This window comes from Mustela nivalis, assembly GCF_964662115.1.
Source record: "Mustela nivalis genome assembly, chromosome: 18".
Classification (NCBI taxonomy): domain Eukaryota; kingdom Metazoa; phylum Chordata; class Mammalia; order Carnivora; family Mustelidae; genus Mustela; species Mustela nivalis.
In genome coordinates, this window is record NC_139037.1 from 17,270,196 (window position 1) to 17,292,356 (window position 22,161).

The 22,161-nt window shown below is 40.0% G+C and overlaps 1 protein-coding gene and 1 long non-coding RNA gene across 2 annotated transcripts in view; one reads left to right on the forward strand and one right to left on the reverse strand.

The window, feature by feature from the left end:
* The window catches only part of NFATC3 (nuclear factor of activated T cells 3), a 134,869-nt gene that overhangs the window by 22,916 nt on the left and 89,792 nt on the right, over positions 1-22,161 (reverse strand). The window contains 1 exon segment of the mRNA XM_082711664.1: positions 9,199-10,206. Coding sequence (XP_082567790.1) covers positions 9,199-10,206 — 1,008 coding nt within the window.
* Positions 92-11,013, forward strand: LOC309853587. Its single transcript, XR_014305820.1, has 2 exons — positions 92-3,090; positions 3,311-11,013. It is a non-coding gene; the product is annotated as an uncharacterized lncRNA (long non-coding RNA).

Below are 22,161 nucleotides of genomic sequence, written 5' to 3' on the forward strand. Positions count from 1 at the left end.
TGTCAAATAAATAAATAAAATCTTTTAATAAATAAATAAATAAATAAATAAATAAATAAAAGATCTTATTTATTTGAGAGAGAGAGTGATGACAGCATGAGAGGAGAGAAGGTCAGAGGGAGAAGCAGACTCCCCATAGAGCTGGGAGCTGGATGTGGGATTCGATTCCGGGACTCCTGGGATCATGACCCGAGCCAAAGGCAATTGTCTAACCAACTGAGGCACACAGGTACCCTTCATTAATTAATTAAAATATTTTATTTAGTTATTTGACAGAAAGAGAGATAGCAAGAGCAGGAACACAAGCAGGGGAAGTGGGAAAGGGAGAAGCAGGCTTCCTGCTAAGCCGGGAGCCCGATGTGGGACTCCATGTGGGACATGATCCCAGTGGGATCATGACCTGAGCCGAAAGGCCGATGCTTAACCACTGAGCCACCCAGGCCCCCTTTTTTGAAGACTTTTGATATGCTGATATATATGTTCGTTAGTGGTAGCCTCTCTTGGATTTTTCTTAGTTTAGGTATAAATTTCAGTGTCAAGTTCATTCAAAGAAAAATTTTTGTTCAAATGGAGTACAATTAATTTGTGTCTGTGGAGGTACATAGATACATTTAAATAAGAAATTAAAAATTCTTTCAAATGCTTATAGTTGCTTCACTGGATCTGAAAATTAAATGTTCTTATCATATACCCAAGAGTCCCTATGTCTAAGATCCTGAATCACCATCATGGTCCATTCCGGATAAGCCAAAAGCTTATCCAAAGCTTACATGGGCATTATTTACAGGAATTTCCTGCCTCTGGAGTTATTCTCATAAATATGCTGATGCTGGACACTACATGCATGCTTCCCAGAAGAGGATTCATTAGCTACCCAAAGCCCCAGTTAAAGGACAAAGTTCAATACCATCTGCTCCCTCCACCTCATTGCCCCAAAGTCATTAAATATTTTATTTGTGACCCCTCTCACCACTGACTATATACATGGCTTTATTGTTTTGTTTAAATATAATAAACACCAATGAAACTAATATCCAACAGGTAGAATACAACACACAATATTTACCTCTGCTCCTCCACACCAGCCTCCTACATCTTTCATTTATCCCTCCCCTGCTACTTTCAAAGCTTGTTACTTATATGCAGAACTGCAGCATTTGCGGTCACGTCTGAAGTCCCTGTTTACAGTCGTATTAGCAACTGCCCTACATTCAGGATCAGCATGTCACCGCACAGAGCCTGCAAGCGGCCGTGTCAGTTTTCACCAGAGCAGCGGGTCAGGCTATATTTAACATGTACCCTTTTCTCTGCTGAAAGGCTTCAGCTGCAGCTCTGTTAGTTTGGGAACAAAAGAGGACAAATGGGAATTGAGGGATTCTAATGGAAAGCTGTAACTGGATTCAGTTCAGTCACAAATTAAATGGGCTTGGATTTAAAGGTCAAAGGCAATCTAGTTTAACAATACTATAATCTTAATTAAAATGCTTAAAACACAGCTGTGCAAGTCTACATTTCTGTACTGGTTATATGTGTATCGTTTGGTCCAAAGACTGAGACATACACACTATAATGCACTGCAATGTTTAGGAAAAGTTACAGCTCCAGGAATACAAACTGTAACACAAGTAAAAACTCACTGATAATTTTATAGATGCAGAGAGCATACTTTTCAAGCAGGGACAATGGTACAAAGAAAAAAAGAAGTAGCAAAAGATTTTTGAAAAATGCCCTAAATTGGATAAATAAGTAACATCACAGCCTTCCAAGAGGACTTCCTCTTTTTTTTTTTTTTTTTTTTAAATAGAGAGCAAGAGAGAGACCATGAGCATGAGTGGCGTGGAGGGGCAGAGGGAGAAGCCGACTCCCCACTAAGCGGGGAGCCTGATGCAGGGCTCAATCCCAGGATTCTGAGCTGAAGGCAGATCCTTAATCGACTGAGCCACCCAGACACCCCTCTAAGAGGACTTCTTGAAAGAAACCATCACTTGGTAAAAATCAGTATTCTGTTGTTACTTTTTTTCAAGATTTTATTTATTTATTTGACATAGAGATCACAAGTAGGCAGAGAAAGGGAGAAGCAGGCTCCCCACTGAACAGAGAGCCCAATGCGGAGCTCGATCCCAGGACCCTGGGATCATGACCTAAGCTGACTGCAGAGGCTTAACCCACTGAGCCACCCAGGCACCCTTGCTGTTGTTATTTCCCTAAAGAATACGCCTTGGGTAGGGAGCCATATGACGCTGAAATAGACTCTACTGAGCTTGCAAGGTTAATATGAAGGGCCAAAATCACCTCAACGAAACTGAACAAAGATACTTATAAAGTTTAGTGTTGGGTTCCAAAAACAACATGCGCAAATCCCAAGGGGTAGGGAGTGGTGAGAGAAAGGATGTGATATAGCAGTACTTATGACTCACTAAATCAACTGTAAGATGGAGCTAAGAAAATCCCCTGACCTCAGACTGTATTGATAAATAAAGCCTTGTGAACAAGGAAGATAACAGTTCTAAAGCCCTTGGAGCTGGCTACAGGTGCTCCTTTCTATATACTGCACTACAAAAAGGAACTACAACACTAGGGTCAAGCAGAGGTTGTAAGGGTGAGGGACAGGTGAGGTTGCTGGAGTGTTTTTAAGACCGGAAAAGAGATCAAGATTTCACAAATGTGAAGGGCTATTACAAGAAGGATTAGATTTGTTCTGCATGATTCCAGAGGCATCAGAGCCCACATAAAATAAGGGCAGCTAGAACTCAAAAGGCCCTGAGATGTTCCAAAGAAGGCGAAGAGAAAGGTACAGAGGAATAGAGTATCATTAAGAATACCAGAGTATGAACTCCAGCGTGAAAGAGGATGGACTAGAGAGCCTTTAAAACTTCTTTATACTGAGAATCTGGAACTAAGGCCTGGGTGCCTCAGTCAGTTAACCATTTGCCTTCGGCGCAGCTCCTGATCCCAGGGTTCTGGGCTCAAATCCCACATTGGGCTGCTTGCTCAACAAGCCTGCTTCTCCCTCTGCCTGCTGGTCCCCCTGTTTGTGCTCTCTGACAAATAAAATTGAAAACAAAACAAAACAAACTTCTTTATAGTGAGGTTTTTTTTTTTTTTTTTAAAGATTTTATTTATTTATTTGTCAGAGAGAGAGTGAGCGAGAGTGAGCACAGGCAGACAGAGTGGAAGGCAGAGTCAGAGGGAGAAGCAGGCTCCCTGCGGAGCAAGGAGCCCGATGTGGGACTCGATCCCAGGACGCTGGGATCATGACCTGAGCCGAAGGCAGCTGCTTAACCAACTGAGCCACCCAGGCGTCCCTGAGGTTTTTTTTTTAAGATTTTATTTATTTGACAGAGATCACAAGTAGGCAGAGAGGCAGGCAGATAAATAGGAGGAAGCAGGCTCCCTGCTGAGCAGAGAGCCCAATGTGGAGCTGGATCCCAGGACTCTGGGATCATGACCTGAGCTGAAGGCAGAGGCTTTAGCCCACTGAGTCACTCAGGAGCCCTTGTTTGTTTGTTTGTTTTTTGTGAGAGAGTGACAACAGGGGACGTGGGGATGAAGGGAAGCAGACTCCTCACTGAGCAGGAAGCCCAACATGGGGTTTCACCTCACAATCCTGAGATCAGGACCCGAGCAAAATCAACAGTCAGACACTTAAACCGACTGAACCACTGAGGCACCCCTGGGAATCTATAATCTTAAGTTTGTCCCTGCCCCTCTCACAAACTGAAGCTTGACAGAATGGCAGTTTCTTTCAATATTCCGACTGCTGTACATCTAAAGTCTCATTCACAGACCAATGAGAAGAAACACTGGAAAAATACCTGAAGTACTGAGTTAGGAGCCAGGAGACTTGGTTTCAGTCTTTATATGCTATTTAACTGTGTGTTACCCTGGACCAAAATCATAGGCTCTGTAAAACCCAGATTCTTCATCTATAAAATGAGGAAGCTGTATTAGAGGTGTTTGTAGGTCTGTAAGTTTTCAATTTCTGAGCTGAGGCACACTAATATCATCTCTATTAAATGTCACTAAATTTATAATAAAAAATTAAGGTGTTAATGTCCACATTCCTAAAAATAAGTCAAGTAATAACTGAATGATTCCTGACTCGCTCTATTTAAAAATTACAAAATAAAAAGGATATTTTACCTTTAATCTTTTAAAATCTTTAATGTGATTTTCATTTATTTTTATTTTTAAATTTACTTTTATTATTATTTTTTAAAGAGGGCAGAGAGTGAGAGAGGAAAAAACTCAACTGTAGAAAAGGGAGAGAGACAGAGAGACCCTTAAGCAGCCTCTATGCCCAGTATGATGCCTGATACAGGCTTGATCTTAAAACCCTGAGATTATGACTTAAGCCAAAATCAAGAGTTGGGACACTTAACTGACTGAGCCTCTCAGGTACTCTAAAACAGAAATATGATTAACAGAGTTCTTAGGATTAGGTGGTAAGTATATTTAACTAGTATAACACAAATTAAAAAAAAATTATTTGTATCTTCTAATTGTAGAACAGAAATTACTTTGTACTTAATATTTAAAACTAAAATATAGGGGTGCCTGGGTGGCTCAGTCTTAAAGCATCTGCCTTGGGCTCAGGTCGTGATCCCAAGGTCCTGGGAGGGAGCCCAGCATCAGGCTCCCTGCTCAGCAGGAAGCCTGCTTCTCCCTCTCCCCCTCCTCCTGCTTGTGTTCCCCCTCTCGCTGTGTCTCTCTCTGTCAAATAAATAAATAAAATCTTAAAAAAAAAAAAAAACAACTTAACACAATATAGAAAAGTTAATATAAAACCCGAGGTTAAACTAACTGCAAAGTTTGCCTTAAGTACTTCTAACCCTTTTTGGCCTGTCTTATGGCTTCCTTTTATTTTTATTTTTAAAGATTTAATTTATTTATTTATTAGAGAGAAAGAGACCAGGAGGGGTGCGGAGGAGCATAAGAGGGAGAAGCAGATTCCCTGCTGAGCTGGGAGCCCAACACAGGGCTGGATCCCAGGACCCTGAGATCATAACCTGAACTGAAGGCAGATACTTAACCAACTGAGCCACACAGGTGCCCCTATGGCTTCCTTTTAAAGCTAACCAGAAAGGGGGCATTCAAGTGCTATGGAGTTCCAAGCCTATGAGAGATGTTATTGTTTTTTAGAAAATCTGTAAAAAAACTTTGCAAAATTGTATAAATACCTAGAATTTTACCTTCAGAGGCAAATCAAAATAACATTATCAATGAGTCAGCTGGCAAATATCAAACTTCTAATGATCCAAGGTGCCCAGGAGTGCATTTTAGTCCCTCCCGCTTTAAATACTGCTAGCAGCACCGACCTTCTATCAAGTCTCCTGACAGGTGGCAAAGAGAGAATTCAACAGAGACTTCATCTTTTGTAGGACTACAATTTGGGAACTTTTCTTAATTGTGTGGCCTATATAATGAATGGAGCAAAAATGAAAATTTTTTTATACCTCCCCTCATAGGCCTCATCTTTCCAAATTCCTTGTTTTGGCAACGTATTTTAACATATTCAAAGGGTAAAATAAACTTTTTCACAAAACCCTTCTAGAAGTTCCAATTTGTTGCCCCCAAAATATCACTCAAACTCTGATAAACTAGAAAAAGCAAGTTCCATTACCTTTGGTCCCTTTTTAGAAGAAAAAAGTCCTCATATGGAAAAAAAAAAATGAGCTGGAATACACTGAGATGTGCCCAATAAATCTCATGTCTTCAGTTCTTTTTTTTTTTTTTTTTAAAGATTTTATTTATTTATTTGACAGACAGAGATCACAAGTAGGCAGAGAGGCAGAGAGAGAGAGGAGGAAGCAGGCTCCCTGCTGAGCAGAGAGCCAGATGCGGGACTCAATCCCGGGACCCCGAGATCATGACCTGAGCCGAAGGCAGCGGCCTAACCCACTGAGCCACCCAGGCGCCCCTCGTCTTCAGTTCTATCACAAACTCATGGCAGGTTATCACTCAAGGTCTTACCCCTTGTCTCAGGATTAAAATTCTAAATATAAATCTTAAAAGCACTATGAATAGTCTAAAACTGCCAAAAGAATAAATAGGTAACATTTTAAAATTTATGTCAATTTTAAAAAGCCTTAACTTATTTCAAATCTGTTTTGCATCAAAGCAGAAGTCTCCTCTCCAGCTGGTGTTCATCATTATTGGGTAGGCAGTGACACTTAATGCCAGCTGTGCATAAAGAGAAGCGTAAGACACTTAATATGAGAGCCCTCAAGGTACTCCCAACACAACTGTGACAGATTAGATACAGCTGTGAACATGGGTTCATGCAATGAAGTGTAGCACACATGTTCCTTTAGGAATTAAAAAAAACAAAAAACAAAACCCTGAGGGATGCCCTTTAGCACAGAGTTGTAACCACTATGGCCTGCTGCTGCTAGGAGGCAACTATAATGCTGCAAGATAAAAGATTAGATTGAAAAAACATAATTCCAGGGGCACCTGGGTGACTCAGTCGGTAAATGTCTGCCTTCAGCTCGGGTCATGATCCTAGGGTCCTGGGATTGAGCCCCGCATTAGGCTGCCTGCTCACCGAGGCGCCTGCTTCTCCCTTTCCCACTCTCCCTGCTTGTGTTTCCTCTCTCTCTCTCTGTCAAATAAATAAATAAAATCTTAAAACAAAAACAAAAACAAAAACGTAATTCCAGTCTCAGCCCTGCTACTTACCAGTTGTGTCACCATGTAGTCCAATTTGCTACATGATCACTGACTGTCTCAGAGACAGAGGATTAATAAGGATTAAAAGAAATAATGAATAGGAAAATACTATGCACACTGTAGGTGTTGCTCAGTTTACACATATACAGTTGAATCTTGAATAACACGGATTGTGGAGCACGTGGCTGGCTCAGTTCGTTGAGCATCTGACTCTTGGTTTTGGTTTAGGTCATGATCTCATGGGTCATGGGATGGAGCCCGATTCAGGGCTCCACACTCAGTGGGGAGTCTGCCTGAAAGATTCTCTTCCTCTGCCAGAGGCATGCTCTCTAATAAATAAATCTTAAAATAACAACAATAACAACAACTTGGGTTTCAGTAGCAAGAATCCATTTATATGGGGATTTTTTTTTTTACCTTTTCTTTATGATTTTATTTTTATTATTTTTTGTATTAAGATTTTATGTATTTATTTGTCGGAGATTGAGAGAGAGAAAGAGAGAACAAGGAGGGGGAGTGGCAGGCAGAGGGAGGAGCAGGCTCCTAACTGAGTAAGGAGCTGATGTGGGGACCCGATCCCAGGGTCCTGAGTTGAAGGCAGACACTTAATCAACTGGGCCACCCAAGTGTCCCGATTTTCTTTCTTTCTCTCTTTCTTTTTTTTAAGATTTTTACTTATTTGAGAGAGAAAGAATGAGCAGGGAGAGGGGCAGAGGTAGAGGAAGCAGCAGACTCCCCGCTGAGTGGGGAGCCCAACTCAAGGCTCGATCCCAGGACCCTGAGATCATGACCTGAGCCACAGGCAGACGCTTAACTGACTAAGCCACCCAGGTGGCCCTTCCTTATGATCTTCTTAATATTGTTTTTCTTTGCTTTCGTTTACTTTATTCTAAGAATATAGTACGAAATACATATAACATACAAAATAGTATGTTAACTGATTGTCTATGTTATCAGTGAGGCTTCCAATCAACAGCAGACTATCAGTAGTTAAGTTGTTGGGGCGTTGACAGTTATAAATGGATTCTTTGACTGAGAGAGCGTGGGTGTCCCTAGTCCCCAAGGTGTTCAAGGGCCAATTGTATCTTCTGTTTACACACAAATGACTTGGCATATCCCCTTATGGCTTTGAAAGCCATCTTTTACTATGGCATTTGCCTTCCATCCATCCAGTGATGCTTTCCCAGACACAGCTCCATCTCTGCTTTTTTTTGTTTTTTTGTCTGATTTGCCCTCTGATACTCATTTACTGAAAACATATACTCATCCTCTAAGACTTGGCTCTCAAATATCATCTCCTCAAGGAAGCTTTGGTGAATCCCCCCCCTTTTTTTTTTTTTCTTTTTAGTAAGCTCCAGGTCCACCATGAAGCTCAAACACACGACCCTGAGATCAGGAATCCCATGCTCTACTGGCTAAGCCAGCCAGTTGCCCCACTGCTGAATTCTTCTTACGGAATCTAGCACAGCTCTCTGATTATCTCCTAATGTGCTTCTTTTAGACCTTGATTGTAAGTAACTCAGACCCACTGCAGATCAGTCAGTCATGTACCGATCTGGTGAAAGCCCTGGGACTGGGGATGCCACATTTTATTTACCTTCCTTTTTCTTTATGCTTGCCATTTAGGATTTAATAACAGCTTTGCAACTAAGCAGTAAATTCACCTTCTCCAGATGTGTAAGATAGCTAACTTAAAATTACTTTTCTATACAAAATACAGAATCAGAGAGAGAATTGAAATTCTTTATCTGAGTTTTCAGAATCTTTAGAATTTTCATATTGAATTGTTACCAGCAGCTTTCACTAAATTCCTATTTAGAAAAAATTTCACTACCATATAAATGATGGAGCCAAGAAAAAAGTCTAAAATTATTTCCTAAAAATGCTACGTTGGGAGAATTTTCAACTATTGAAATAACTAGTATTCCAAAGTTTGTTCTCTAATTTAAAACAGAGGTCTATTTGCCAACTTGCTACATTCATATAAACAGCTCTTTATCCTGGTGGCAACAGGTCTTGTACCATCACCACTATCTGACTCAGCAAGCTGGGTGGAGAGAGGGGCACCACCGCTCTTTACTTGTGTAAGTCTCCTCAAGGACAGGAACTCCATTCAAACACATTCCTAGTATTTCCAGCATCTAACTGTGTGCCTTCCAAATAGATACCAATCAGAAATATTTACTGAATTCCATTCACCAGACAGATCACTATACTTTCAGAAAGAAGAGATGCCCAATAAATCTCATCTCCTTAGTTCCATCACAAATGGGTAATGGGCTATCATTCAAGTCTCACCTTTGCAACAGATATTAGTGGTAAAACAGATTGTAAAGCATAGATCTTCACATCTATTCTCAAAGTCACAGATTAACATGTTTCTAGTGACAACAAATATTACAAAAAAATGAAAAAACCCAACCATATGCCATATGCCAATAAGCAATCCATGATGACTTTTTTATGACTATCAGAGAAGGAAGTTCCCAGGTCTTCACTGCTTCAAGAATATAAAGATGAACTTACCATCATCTAAAGTGATGTCCTGCAGACCAATTGTTGAAAAGTTAGGTTCTTGCTCTTCAGGTTCAGGCTTAATGTTCACAGTTGCTTCATCAGGTGGAAATGAAGCTGGATCACACAAATTGTGACAGATTAAGGATGAAGGTGCAGAAAGACCTCCCTGGCCTGTACTTTGTGCTTGAGTTGAGTGCTGTCCAGAATGCATTCTGGTGGCTAAAGACGGTGATGAGGCAGTTCCTGAGCTAGGAGATTGGTAAGGCATAGGCTGTAGCTGAGGAGATGGCGGCCCAGAAAGTGGTGAACTAGCCAGGGGATGTGAGGCTCCTGGGGAAGCAGTTGTAGCAGACCCTGAATGTGAAGGACCATATGTAATGGGTTGTAACTGAGGGGAAGGCTGGCCTGTGACCTGATCAGCCCCTGGAGAAGAAAGAGATCTTTGTCCTGTGTTTGAACAATGAAATCCCACTGACTGCAGGTGAGGCAGGGTCTGCACTGAATGAGGTGTGTGGGCTAAGAGATGTCCTGCTGGGCCTGAATTTGAAGAATGAAAAGGTATGGATGACGGCGGCTGACAGCCAAGATTTATTAAACTGGGAAGAGGTGCATCCTGTGGAAACAAAACCGGATCATATTCTTGACTAGAGGCAGCATTAACTGGAAGACAAGTTGGTCCATTGTACACAACATTAGTTTGCATAGGCTGATAGGAAGACCCCACAGGAGGTGCTGATGTGACTTGAAAAGGCTGGTGCATGACTGAAGAAGGTATCATATGCTGTTCTTTACCAGAACTTTCATCCCTACACTGCAACTGTGGCAGATGAGATGAAGTAACCATGGATGCATATGTTTGTTGAATGGGACAAACCAAGCTTCTCTGTGTTGACAGTACACTGTCATGTGGGTGTCCTGTGTCTGAGGAAGGCCTCTGGGTCTGGGCAGGATGAGGCACAGACAATGCTGGAACTGAAGACAAGTCAACCTCTTCTTTGTGTTCTTGCTTCATCAAAACTAAAAAGAAAATGATTAGAGCAAATATTATTACATAATATATACAGTGATCATAAAGGGCCCTCATTCCAGGCTACCTAACTTAGTATGTACCCAAGCCAGGGGTTAAAAATACAAATGCCTTCAGAGAAGGCAAATAATATAAAATATGTGAAGTCAGCAAGCATAAGACAACAGGGAGTGGTTCTTGCTCTAAAAGTTTCAAGTTAAAAAAACAACACTGCACAGAACTCTATGAAGTGCTGTGGAAAGATCTCAAATACATTCCTATGTACCAAAAACTTGAGTCGCAGAACAATGTGTACATATCACAATTCTTGTAAAATATCGTGTGTGTATATAGACATATGTGTATGTTTTTGCTTATATAGGTATGGATATCTCCAGAAAGATGTCATGAAACTGGTACTACTGTGTTTACTGCTGGGAATGGAAACTAGGTGACTAGGAGTAAGAGCAAGAACCAGATTTACTTTTTACTATGTAAACTTTTGTGTCTTTTGAGTGTTTTCAACCAAGTATATACATTATCCATTCAAAAATAAATGATTTTTTAAAACCCCACAACAAAGCTCTAAGGTCTAAAAAAAAGACTTAAATTTGACAGGTGCCTCGGTGGCTCAGTCTGTTAAGTAGCTGCCCTCTGCTTGGTTCATGATCTCAGGGTCCTGAGATTGAGCCCTGCATGGGGCTTCCTGCCAGCGGGGAGCCTGCTTTGCCTTCTCCCTGTGCTGCTCCCTTGATTGTGCTCACTTGCTTAAACTCTGTCTCAAATAAAATAATAAAATCTTAAAAAAAAAAAAAAAACCCTTGAATTTGAGATCTGAAATCTACTGGTCACCTGGTTTTGCATTTTGCATCAAACATCACGGATCTGATCTAATATTCATAGAGCTTCTAGTTTACAATGGTCTAGTTTACAATGATCCTCAACCATCATCAGATACATATTACAAAGGAGTAATGAGGGATCCAGAAAGTATTGGTATACACAAAAAACCTGCTGGAGATAATAAACAAATTCAACATGTAGAAATCAATTACATTTCTATAAACTAGCAATAAATAATCTGAAAAGGAAATTAAGAAAATGATTTCATAAATCAATCAGAGAAAGACAATTATCATATGATCTCACTCATATGTGGAATTTAAGAAAAAAAAACAGACATCCTATAAACAGAGGATTATAGGGGGAGAGAGGAAAAAATAAAACAAGATGAAATCAGAGAGGGAAACAAATCATCAGAGGCTCTTAATCATAAGAAACTAACTGAGGGTTGCTGGAGAGGAGGTGGGTGTGGGTATGAGTAACTGGGTGATGGACATTAAGGAGGGCACATGATATAATAAGCACCAGTATTATATAAGACTGATGAATCACTGACCTCTTCCTCAGAAACCAATACTACATTATGTTAATTAGTTGAATTTTTTCAAAGATTTTATTTATTTATTTGTCAGAGAGAGAGAGAGAGCACAAGCAGGAAGAACTGCAGGCAGAGGGAGAAGCAGGCTCCCCACTGAGCAAGGAGCCCGATGAGGGACTCGATCCCAGGACCTCTTGGGATCATGACCCAAGCAGAAGGCAGATGCTTAACTGACTAGCCACCCAGGAGTCCCAAATTAATTGAATTTAAATAAAAAATAAACGAGTCTGCCAAAAAAAGAAAACAATTTCATTTACAATAGCATCAAAAAATAAATTTGGGAGTGCCTGGGTGGCTCAGAGGGCTAAACCTCTGCCTTCCGCTTAGGTCATGATCCCAGAATCCTGGGATCGAGCCCCACATCGGGCTCTCTGCTCAGCAGGGAGCCTGCTTCTTCCTTTCTCTCTGCCTGCCTCTCTGCCTACTTGTGATCTCTGTCTGTCAAATAAATAAATAAAATCTTTTTAAAAAATAAATAAATAAATAAATTTGTTTCCTAAAGAACAAATTTGGCCAAGGTAAGCGAGACTTACACAGTGAAATCCACAAAACACTGCTAAGGAAATGAAAGAAGATCTAAATATATGGAACAATATTCCAGGTTCATGGACTGGATGACTTAATTAACTGTTAAGAACACAACACTCCCCCACACAATTTTCAGATTTAATCCCAAAATCCCAGCAATATTTTTTTTTTGCAGAAATAGACCCACCCTAAAATTTATATGGAATCCCAAGGGACCCCAAATAGTCAAAGCAATCTTGAAAAAGTGCAAAGACAGAGGAATTGCACTTTGTAATTTCAAAACTTAGCACAAAGCTACAGCAATCATAACCACATGATACTGGCCTAAGGACAGACATATAGACCAATGGAATAGAGACCAAAAACAAACCCTTCTACAGTGAACTGAACAGTCTCTTCAACAAATGGTACTGAGACAACTGGGTATCACGTTCAAAATAATGAAGATGGAACCTTATCTGAAAATCACACATGAAAATTAACTCAAATGGATCAAAGACCTAAACATAACAGCAAAACTACAAAACTCTTAGAAGAAAACAAAAGGCAATAGCTTCATGACACTGTATTTGGCAGTGGTTTGTTTAGCACTATGTACACTGAAAGTATAGACAACAAAAGAAAAACAAACTGGATTTCATCAAAATGAAAAACTTCTGACTATTGAGAGACACCATCGAGAGACTGAAAAGATAACCCACAGAATGGAAAAAGTATTTGCAAATAGTATTTCTGAAAAGGGTTTAATATCCAGAATACATAATAACTCCTACAAATGCAACAGGACCGAACCAAAGATGTGAGTGTGATCCCAGGATCAATCTAGATGGATGTGTGTGTAGAAGGGAGGTGATTCTCTCTCGAATCACTAATTATGAAGATGAAACAAACCTAGAGATGCCATGTGGTGAAAGCATGCTCAAAATCTAAAGCCAACAGAAAGAAAAACAGTGTTAAGATGAAGAGAAACCTTAAGCCCTAAGATCAAACTGCTTGAGCTGAAGCATGCCTAAAGCCAGCATTGCACTTAATCTTCCTTTACGTTAAGCTAGTTTGAATTGAGTTTTTGTCATATGCACCCAAAAGTTCTAATTTCCTCAAAACAACCTTTCCAAAATAGGGATTATTATTATTACTTCTGCCTTATAGATGAGTGTACTGAAGAGAATAAAGGCACTAAGATCTCACAGCAGTTAAGTGGCATCATAAGGACCTGAATCCAGGTTTTTCTGCCTCCAAAGCCCATGCTTTTTCTTTTTTTTTTTTGAGAGAGAGAGAGAGAGAGAACGCATACAAGCTGAGGGGAGAGGGAGGTGGGGCAGAGGGAGAAGGAGAAGCAGACTCCCTGCTAACCAGGGAGCTCACTGCGGGGCTTGATCCCAGAGCCCTGAGATCATGACCTGACCCAAAGCCAGGCACTTAACCGACAGCCACCCAGGTACCCTCAAAGTCCATGCTTTTATTTTTTTTAAGATTTATTTATTTATTTGACAGACAGAGATCACAAGTAGGCAGAGAGGCAGGCAGAGAGAGAGGAGGAAGCAGGCTCCCTGCTGAGCAGAGAGCCCGATGCGGGGATCGATCCTAGGACCCTGGGCTCATGACCTGAGCCGAAGGCAGAGTTTAACCCACTGAGCCACCAGGCGCCCCAAGTCCATGCTTTTAATCACTATACTGTATGACCAAGAAAGATTCAACTTCACCATTCCATCACACAAGTAGAGGTTATGAATAACAAACACTATCCTTATCATATCAAAAAAGTAGTAAGTCCATGATTTTAGATTAATCTACCGGTTGAAAGGACTGTTTCATGTAGAAAATGAATGCATTTTGCTTATTTTAATGTTTATCAAAACAGAAAATCATCAGTTAATTTTCTGTGTGTCAAACAAATGATTTCATTGCTTCCCTTAGGAAATACTTCAGTCCACTTTTCTAAAAATTATCTACTTTAGGGGCACTAGGTGGCTCAGTGGGTTAAGCCTCTGCCTTCAGCTCAGGTCATGATCCCAGGTTGCAGGGATCAGGCCCCACATCGGGCTCTCTGCTCAGCGGGGAGCCCACTTCCTCCTCTTTCTCTGCCTGTCTCTCTGCCTACTTGTGATCTCTCCCTCTCTGTCTAATAAATAAATAAAATCTTTTAAAAAAAATTATCTACTTTATCTTCCTATTAAAGTGCTATAATTCCTTTAAAAATAATTTTACTAGGGTGGCTGGGTGGCTGAATTTGTTGACCAACACAACTCTTGATTTCTGATTTGTGGCTGCTAGGATTGAGCCCGCACTCAAGTCTGGTTGTCCCTTTCCCTCTCCCATCACTCTTGCTCTTGCTTGCTCTCTCTAAAAATAAATTATAGGATGCATGGATGGCTTGGTTAGTTAGGTGTCTACCTCTGGCTCAGGTCATGATCCCAGAGTCCTGGGATCGAGTCCCACATCAGGCTCCCTGCTCAGCGGGGAGCCTGCTTCTCCCTCTGCCCATCCCCCTGCTTTCTCTCTCTGACAAATAAATAAATAAAATCTTAAAAAAAAGAAAGAAAAAGAAAATAGAAAAATTTATAATCTTTTTTTTAAGAAAAATTTATAATCTTAAAAAAATAAAATTTTCCTGAATTCACATCTCATTGTCCCTTCTACGTTTATATTACTTTAACATAACTAAAATTTTCATCATCCTCACTAAAATGTGAGAACTTCATTTTATGTAAAAGAAAATAACAACGAGAACCAAAGCACAGTCAAACCTCATCTGACCATTTACCGAACCCTTGTCAATCACAAGTCTCTTCATATAAGCATGGACTCAATCTGAGGAAACCTAAGTAAGAATTAGAACAGCTCTGAGACTACATGCATTGTATAGTAGGTAATTAATGGAGCACTTATTATGGGGAGTGCATTTGAGCTTGACACTTTTCTCTGGTGTCCTACCAAGAACGGAATGGGCTCATCATTCATCATTGTGTTAGTCTCTAAATCTGGCAAGCTGTAAGTGAGCCCACCCTTAACAGGACAACCCTTAAAACAGAGAAAGCATATTACCAGTCTTCTTATTGCTTCTGTCCCAGTGCTAACATTCCCAAACCAGGCCTGCATCCCGTTTCTTATTCTCGCTCAGGTAGTTCAAGTATGTGTCTAACAACTCTGACCTCTCTTATGTCTTCATGTACTTTCTTTGTGTCTAACTTTGGCACAACTGTAACTTTCTCCCTGTACAACTGGATTCTTTTTCCCTTTTCTACTTCAGCTCCTACTCTGGTCCCAGGAAAGCCACAGTAAATGCCATACCCAGGATGACCTTTCCATATAAAGGAGGGAGAATGGGGCGTCTGGGTGGCTCAGTGGGTTGAAGCCTCTGCCTTCAGCTCATGATCCCTGGGTCCTGGGATCGAGCCCCACATCGGGCTCTCTGCTCGGCAGGGAGACTGCTTCCCCACCCTCCCCACACACTCTCTGCCTGCCTCTCTGCCTACTTGTGATCTCTGTCTGTCAAATAAGTACACTCAGATCGAGAGTTCTGCTTTCCTAAATTGAGTATATTTCCACTTTGCCAAATCAACTATCACTTTTTGTCGATAAAGGATTAAGATTCCAACCGTACCAAATCTAAGAAGTCCTCTTTGCTGGTCTAGGATTATCTATTATTTAGAGAGAAATACAGTTAAAAAGAACTTACAATATCTAGAATGACTTGAATTTTAGAACCAGACTAACTCTACCTTCTGTGTTAAATATGCTCATTCTCAACTTTAGAATGTAAACTGACTATGGGACAAATTACGCTAAATACAATTTCCAATTAAAAAAAAAAAGTTATTACACCTGAAACTAACATACCATTGTACATCAACTATACTTCAATAATAAAAACTAAAACAAAACAACAAACTCAAAACAGCCATTTGCAACTGATTATTCTTTCACCGGATATTGATAATGGTCAGATTCCTATTGCTAGGAATACCCTATTGTCAAAAAGGTAACAAAATGTCGTATCCTTTAATAAAAAACAAATAACTTCTGAATATGTAAAATTATTTTTTAATTTTTTAATAAAGATTTTATTGGTGCACCTGGGTGGCTCAGTGGGTTAGGCTTCTGCCTTCGGCTCACGTCATGATCTCAGGGTCCTGGCACTGAGCCCCACATCGGGCTCTCTGCTCAGCGGGGAGCCAGCTCCCCACCACCACCTGCTTCTCTGCCTACTTGTGATCTCTGTCAAATAAATAAATAAAATCTTTTAAAAAAAATTAAAAAGGTTTTATTTACTTGCAATAGAGAGAGAGTCCAAGGTGGTGGAAAGGGGCAGAGGGAGAGAAAGGGGCAGAGGGAGCCCAAGACAGGGTTCAATCCTGCTTTATGCCAGGAGCCTGGGATAAGCAGACACTTAACTAACTGAGCCACAAAGGCGTTGCTGATTATCTAAAGTTTTTTTTTTTTAATTTATTTATTTGACAGACAGAGATCACAAGCAGGCAGAGAGGCAAGGGGAAGCAGGCTCCCCGCTGAACAGAGAGCCCGATTCGGGGCTCGATCCCAGGACCCTGGGATCATGACCCGAGCCGAAGGCAGAGGCCTTAACCCACTGAGCCACCCAGGCGCCCCTATCTAAAATTTTTTATAAGCAAAATTTAAAAAAGAATTGTCACAACAAATAAGACACAAATATTTAATATAAATAATCATACAAATTAATAAGACAAACGTAACTCTAATCTAAGTATCACACACTAGAATTCTTTCTTTTGAAATTCTGTAAAGCTTTATCTGCTCATGAAGAAAAATAAAAATGTTGAGGTCATAAAATTAGCATACTATATATATTTTGGTCCAATTTTTATTTTAAAATGTTGTGCTATAAATGGATCAAAAGGAACCAAAAAGACAGAATGACAGTTTCAGAGCAGAAGACAATTAGGATGCTTGAAAATATTTTTTCAACTTATCTATTTTTTTCCTTTTCTTCCCCCAAAGATTTTATTTGAGAGAAAGAAAACATGTTTGTGAGCAGGGGAGGTGCAGAGGGAGACAGACAAGCAGATTCTGTGCCAAATGCAGAACTGACACAGTCTTGATCCCAGGACCCTGAGATCACCCTGAGCCAAAATCAAGAGTTAGAGACCTAACTGACTGAGCCACCTAGACACCCCTTAATCTGTCTTTTTAAAAAAATAAATTCACACACACACAAAATATATTCACAAAAAATATATTTGCTTTTATAAAAATTTTATTCAAAACTTCATTTTAGAAAAAAATGACAAAAGCCAAATACTACAGAGAAAAGACAGTAATCAGCCAGAAGGACTGCCCAATTTAAAAAAAAAAGAAAGAAAAAAAGAAAGATTTATTTATTTATTTGTTTATTTGAGAGAGAGACAGAGGAACAGAGGCAGAGGTGGGGAGGGAGAAAGGGGAAGAGGGGGAGGAAGGAAGGACAGAGCAGGAGACAGAGAGAATCTATAACGAACTCCACACTGAGGGCAGAGTCTGACGCAGGGCTCAATCCCACAACCCTGAGATTATGACCTAAGCCAAAACCTTGTGAAGGACACTTAACCAACTGAGCCACCCAGGCGCCTCCAAACACTTCTTCCGTCTTTGTTTTGTGTGTGCCACCTGAGTAGTATATTGTCAATCATAAGGCCAGTGATGACAGCTGGTAGTCCAATCCAATATTCCTTCTGTACTCTGGGGCCCCAGTGATTGCCATTCTCATATATAATGCCCTCTAGGGTTCTGCTTTTATATTGTCCTCCCAACCCATGAACTGATAATGTAAAGGCATTATAAGCCTGTTCAGTTACTACTCTTTGCCTGTCAGTTACTACTACTAAGATAGTAAAAATGAAAACCTCTAATTGGCTGATCCTCTTCTATTACTTTTTTATTTTATTTATTTTTTAGAAGCTTTTTTTTTTTTTTTTTTTTTAATTTGACACAGAGAGAGATCATAAGTAGGCAGAGAGGCAGGCAGGGACAGGGGGAAGCAGACAGCCCGATGCGGGGCTTCATCCCAGGACTTCGGGATCATGACCTGAGCCGAAGGCAGAGGGTTTAACCCACTAAGCTACCCAGGTACCCCTGCTTTTTTTTATTTTTAAAACAATTCCAGAAGCCCTCTCCCTTCTTATTAAGGTTAGATTCTACAGTCTCCCATCTTCATAGCATTTGTTAACATTCTTGGACTGCATGTCTGAATCTGAGTGCTATTTAAGAAAGTTACGCAACAGGGCAAATTAATATTTATAAATTCATGAATATCAGCATCAAAGGTGTTTTCTGATCATGCCTAGAATCCTATTATGTTTCTGTGGTAACTTACTCTCCCCTTTCTTTATAACAACTATTTCAAACTTGTCTACATTCTTCAAACTGCCAAATCACCTACACTCCCCTCTGCTCACAACAGAATATTCCGTGTTATTCTTTAAAGAAAAAAAAGTTGACGCTATCATATGGAAACTCCCTAAACTCTCCACTACTAAATGTATAAACCAGCCGAATATACACCCATCTTGTTCATCCTTACCTATCCCTTCCTGTTCCTTCTCCCAACTAAGGCCCATTCCAACTTTTATATTTTAAATTTTATTCCTTCCCTGATATTCTTTATTATCATTAATGCTGTCTCCCCTATATAATCAAAACACTAACTATCTGAATCACCTTTTTAACCTTTTTGGGCCTCTGTCATATAAATCTCACTTTCCATAATTAGTAATTTGAGGAAAAGACTAAACTGGTCATTGATACCTTATAAAAAGACAGGAGAAATATGGGGGAAATGATTTTTAGTTTAAACTTTCTTTTAACTGAATATATTTGACACATAACATTGTGTAAAATTTAAGGTGTACCACAAGTTAATTTGATACATGCACATATTGCAGGGAAAAGGATTTTTTTGAGGTGGGGGTGGTTTAAAGTAGGCCATGCCCAACATGAGACTAGAACTCACAATCCCAGGGGCGCCTCTGCCTTCGGCTCAGGTCATGCTCCCAGGGTCCTGGGATTGAGCCCCACATTGGGCTCTCTGTTCAGCATGGAGCCTGCTTCCCTTCCTCTCTCTCTGCCTGCCTCTCTGCCTACCTGTCATCTCTGTCTGTCAAATAAATAAATAAAATCTTAAAAAAAAAAAAAAAGAACTCACAACCCCAAGATCAAGAGTCACAAGCTCTACTGACTGAGCTAGTCAGGCGCTCTGGAAGTGGTTTTTACAATACAAATTTGATCACGTTACCTCTCTGTTAAAGCTCATTTCTTGGAACTTTTTTTTTTTTAATTTATTTATTTGACAGAAAGAGAGATCACAAGTAGGCAGAGAGGCAGGCAGACAGAGAGGGAGAAGCAGGCTCTCTGCTGAGCAGAAAGCCTGACACAGGGCTCGATCCCAGGACCCTGAGATCATGACCTGAGCCAAAGGCAGAAGCTTTTACCACTGAGCCATCCAGGCGCCCTACAACTTTTTCTTTTTTTATTAGAGGATAGAGAGAGGGGAGAGGGAGAGAGAATGTTAAGCAGGCTCCATGCCCAACATGGAGCGTGAAGCAGGGAATCATTTCAAAACCCTAAGATCATGAACTCAGCCAAAATCCAAGAATCAGACACTTAACTGAGGCACCCCTCTTTTTTTTTTTTTTTAAGATTTTATTAATGTATTTATTTGAGAGAGAGTAAGAGAACAAGGAAGGCGCAGAAGGAAAGGGACAAGGTGACTCCATGCTGAGCACAGAGCCCAATGCAGGGCTGGATCCCATGACCCTGAGATCATGATTTGAGCCAAAATCAAGAGTTGGACACTTAACCCACTGAAGTTCTTTTAATACTCTATTATCCAACCAACCACAAGACCTTTGCACGTGCTGTTGACTTTATCTGAAATGTTCTCCCTCACTTTCTCTAAGACAGTTATTAACAGTATAGATTTTACAGCCAGATTGCCTGGATTCAAATCTCACCTTCACCACTTATTAGCTGTGTGACCTTGGTTCACTCATTTGCAAAATGAAAAGGGCAATTATTACCTACCTTACAGGAAAATAAGAGAATAAATTAGTTATTAGGTATAAACTGCTTAGAATAGCACTTGGTACACACTAAGTGTTCAATATGTCTGCTAAATCAATGAACAAACCTGAGATGTACTCTAGTGTAAGAGTTAGGTGCCCAGACTCTGGAACCAGATTGCCTATGCATGACATTTGGCTGTAAGATTTAAATGTTCTAAGACTGTGGGCATAATATTTAGCTACTCAATTTCTTCATCTATAAAACAAGATAATAACCTATCTCATACATCTATTATGAGTTCAAAAGAATAAAGAGAAAAAGGGCTTAGAACAGTACCTTATGTATGTATATATACACACACACACACATATACAACAGGTCTTTAAACTATTATTATTTTCCAGTTATCAACTCAAGTATTACTTTCACATAAAAGCCTTTTCTCAACCTGTTAGCCTAAGCAAGGGTCCCTCTGTTATTTTCACCTATAGCATCATATCCCTTTCCTACAGAGTCCTTACTACAGTTTCTAATTACAAATTTGTTAGTAACTAATTTATTCAGTGATTCATTAACTTCTGTTTGACCCCCTGGATTATAAATTCCATGATAAAGGAAATGAGATAGGTTTCACCCAACTGGTGGGCACCCTCAAATACTTACTGAATTAATACTGAAAAGGCTAACCAAAATCTTTCAGAATGTTTGTATTCTATTTGAAAACTATCTGAAATATTTCATTACCAAGTAATATATTAACATGATCAAGTAATATTAATTTTCAGATTTAGGAATATAAACGCCTTTTTTTTTTCTTTTAAAGATTTTATTCATTTATTTGACAGATCACAAGTAGGCAGACAGGCAGAGAGAGAGAGAGGGAGAAGCAGGTCCCCTGCTGAGTCAAAAGCCTGATGCAGGGCTCGATCCCAGGTCCCTGAGATCATGACCTGAACCAAAGGCAGGCACCCTTATAAATGCTTTTAGAGGCTAAAAGTGAAATACAGTCAGGCTTTAAAGAATATGAATGACAAATGATCATTCATAACCAGTACCCTTTCAAATTTAAGTGTTCATTATTTTCATTAACTATAAACCATTTAAAAGTTTTTGCAAGAGGGGGTGTCTGGGTGGATTAGTTAGTTGAGTGTTCAACTCTTGATTTGGGCTCAAGTCATGATCTCAGGGTTGTGGGATTGAGCCCTGTGTCAAGCTTGGAGTTTAGTGGGGAGCATACTTGAGATTCTCTCTCTCTCTCTTTCTCTCTAAAATAAACAAATAAATCTTAAGGAAAAAAGAAGTTTTTGCAAGAATAAGTTGTTTTTTTTTAATAGATTTTATTTATTTATTTGACAGAGATCACAAGTAGGCAGAGAGGCAGGCAGAGAGAGAGAGGGGGAAGCAGGCTCCCCGCCGAGCAGAGAGCCCAATGCGGGGCTCGATCCCAGGACCCTGGGACCATGACCTGAGCCAAGGGCAGAGGCTTTAACCCACTGAGCCACCCAGGCGCCCCACAAGAATAAGTTTTGAAGAGTAAAGTCCACTATGATTTTTTTATTATCATATGCTCTGGTGACTAATACGGTGCCTAAAACAGAGAGGGCCTCTATAAAGATTTGTTCAGCGTGATTACTGCAAATAATATTTATGTGTCACAACCAAGACCTGGAAAGTTACACCATTTGAACTATTGCAGAAAGCAGTACAGAAGCTTTATTAGAGTGCATCTATACAACCAGAAATTCTGGCAACAACTTTATATTCCCCACGGCCCATAGTATGCTGTAGTCACTACTGGCCAAATGAAAATCTAATGGGAGATTTTTCATCTGACTGGAAATGGTTAAGATGAACACACTACCTTCCTGCAATGCTAAGGACACAAGGGGACTTCACACATATTCACAAACACCTGCCTTTACTGTAGTGCTGGTGATTTCTCGTAGCTACTGAAAAACAGATTTAAAACCTATATTCAATC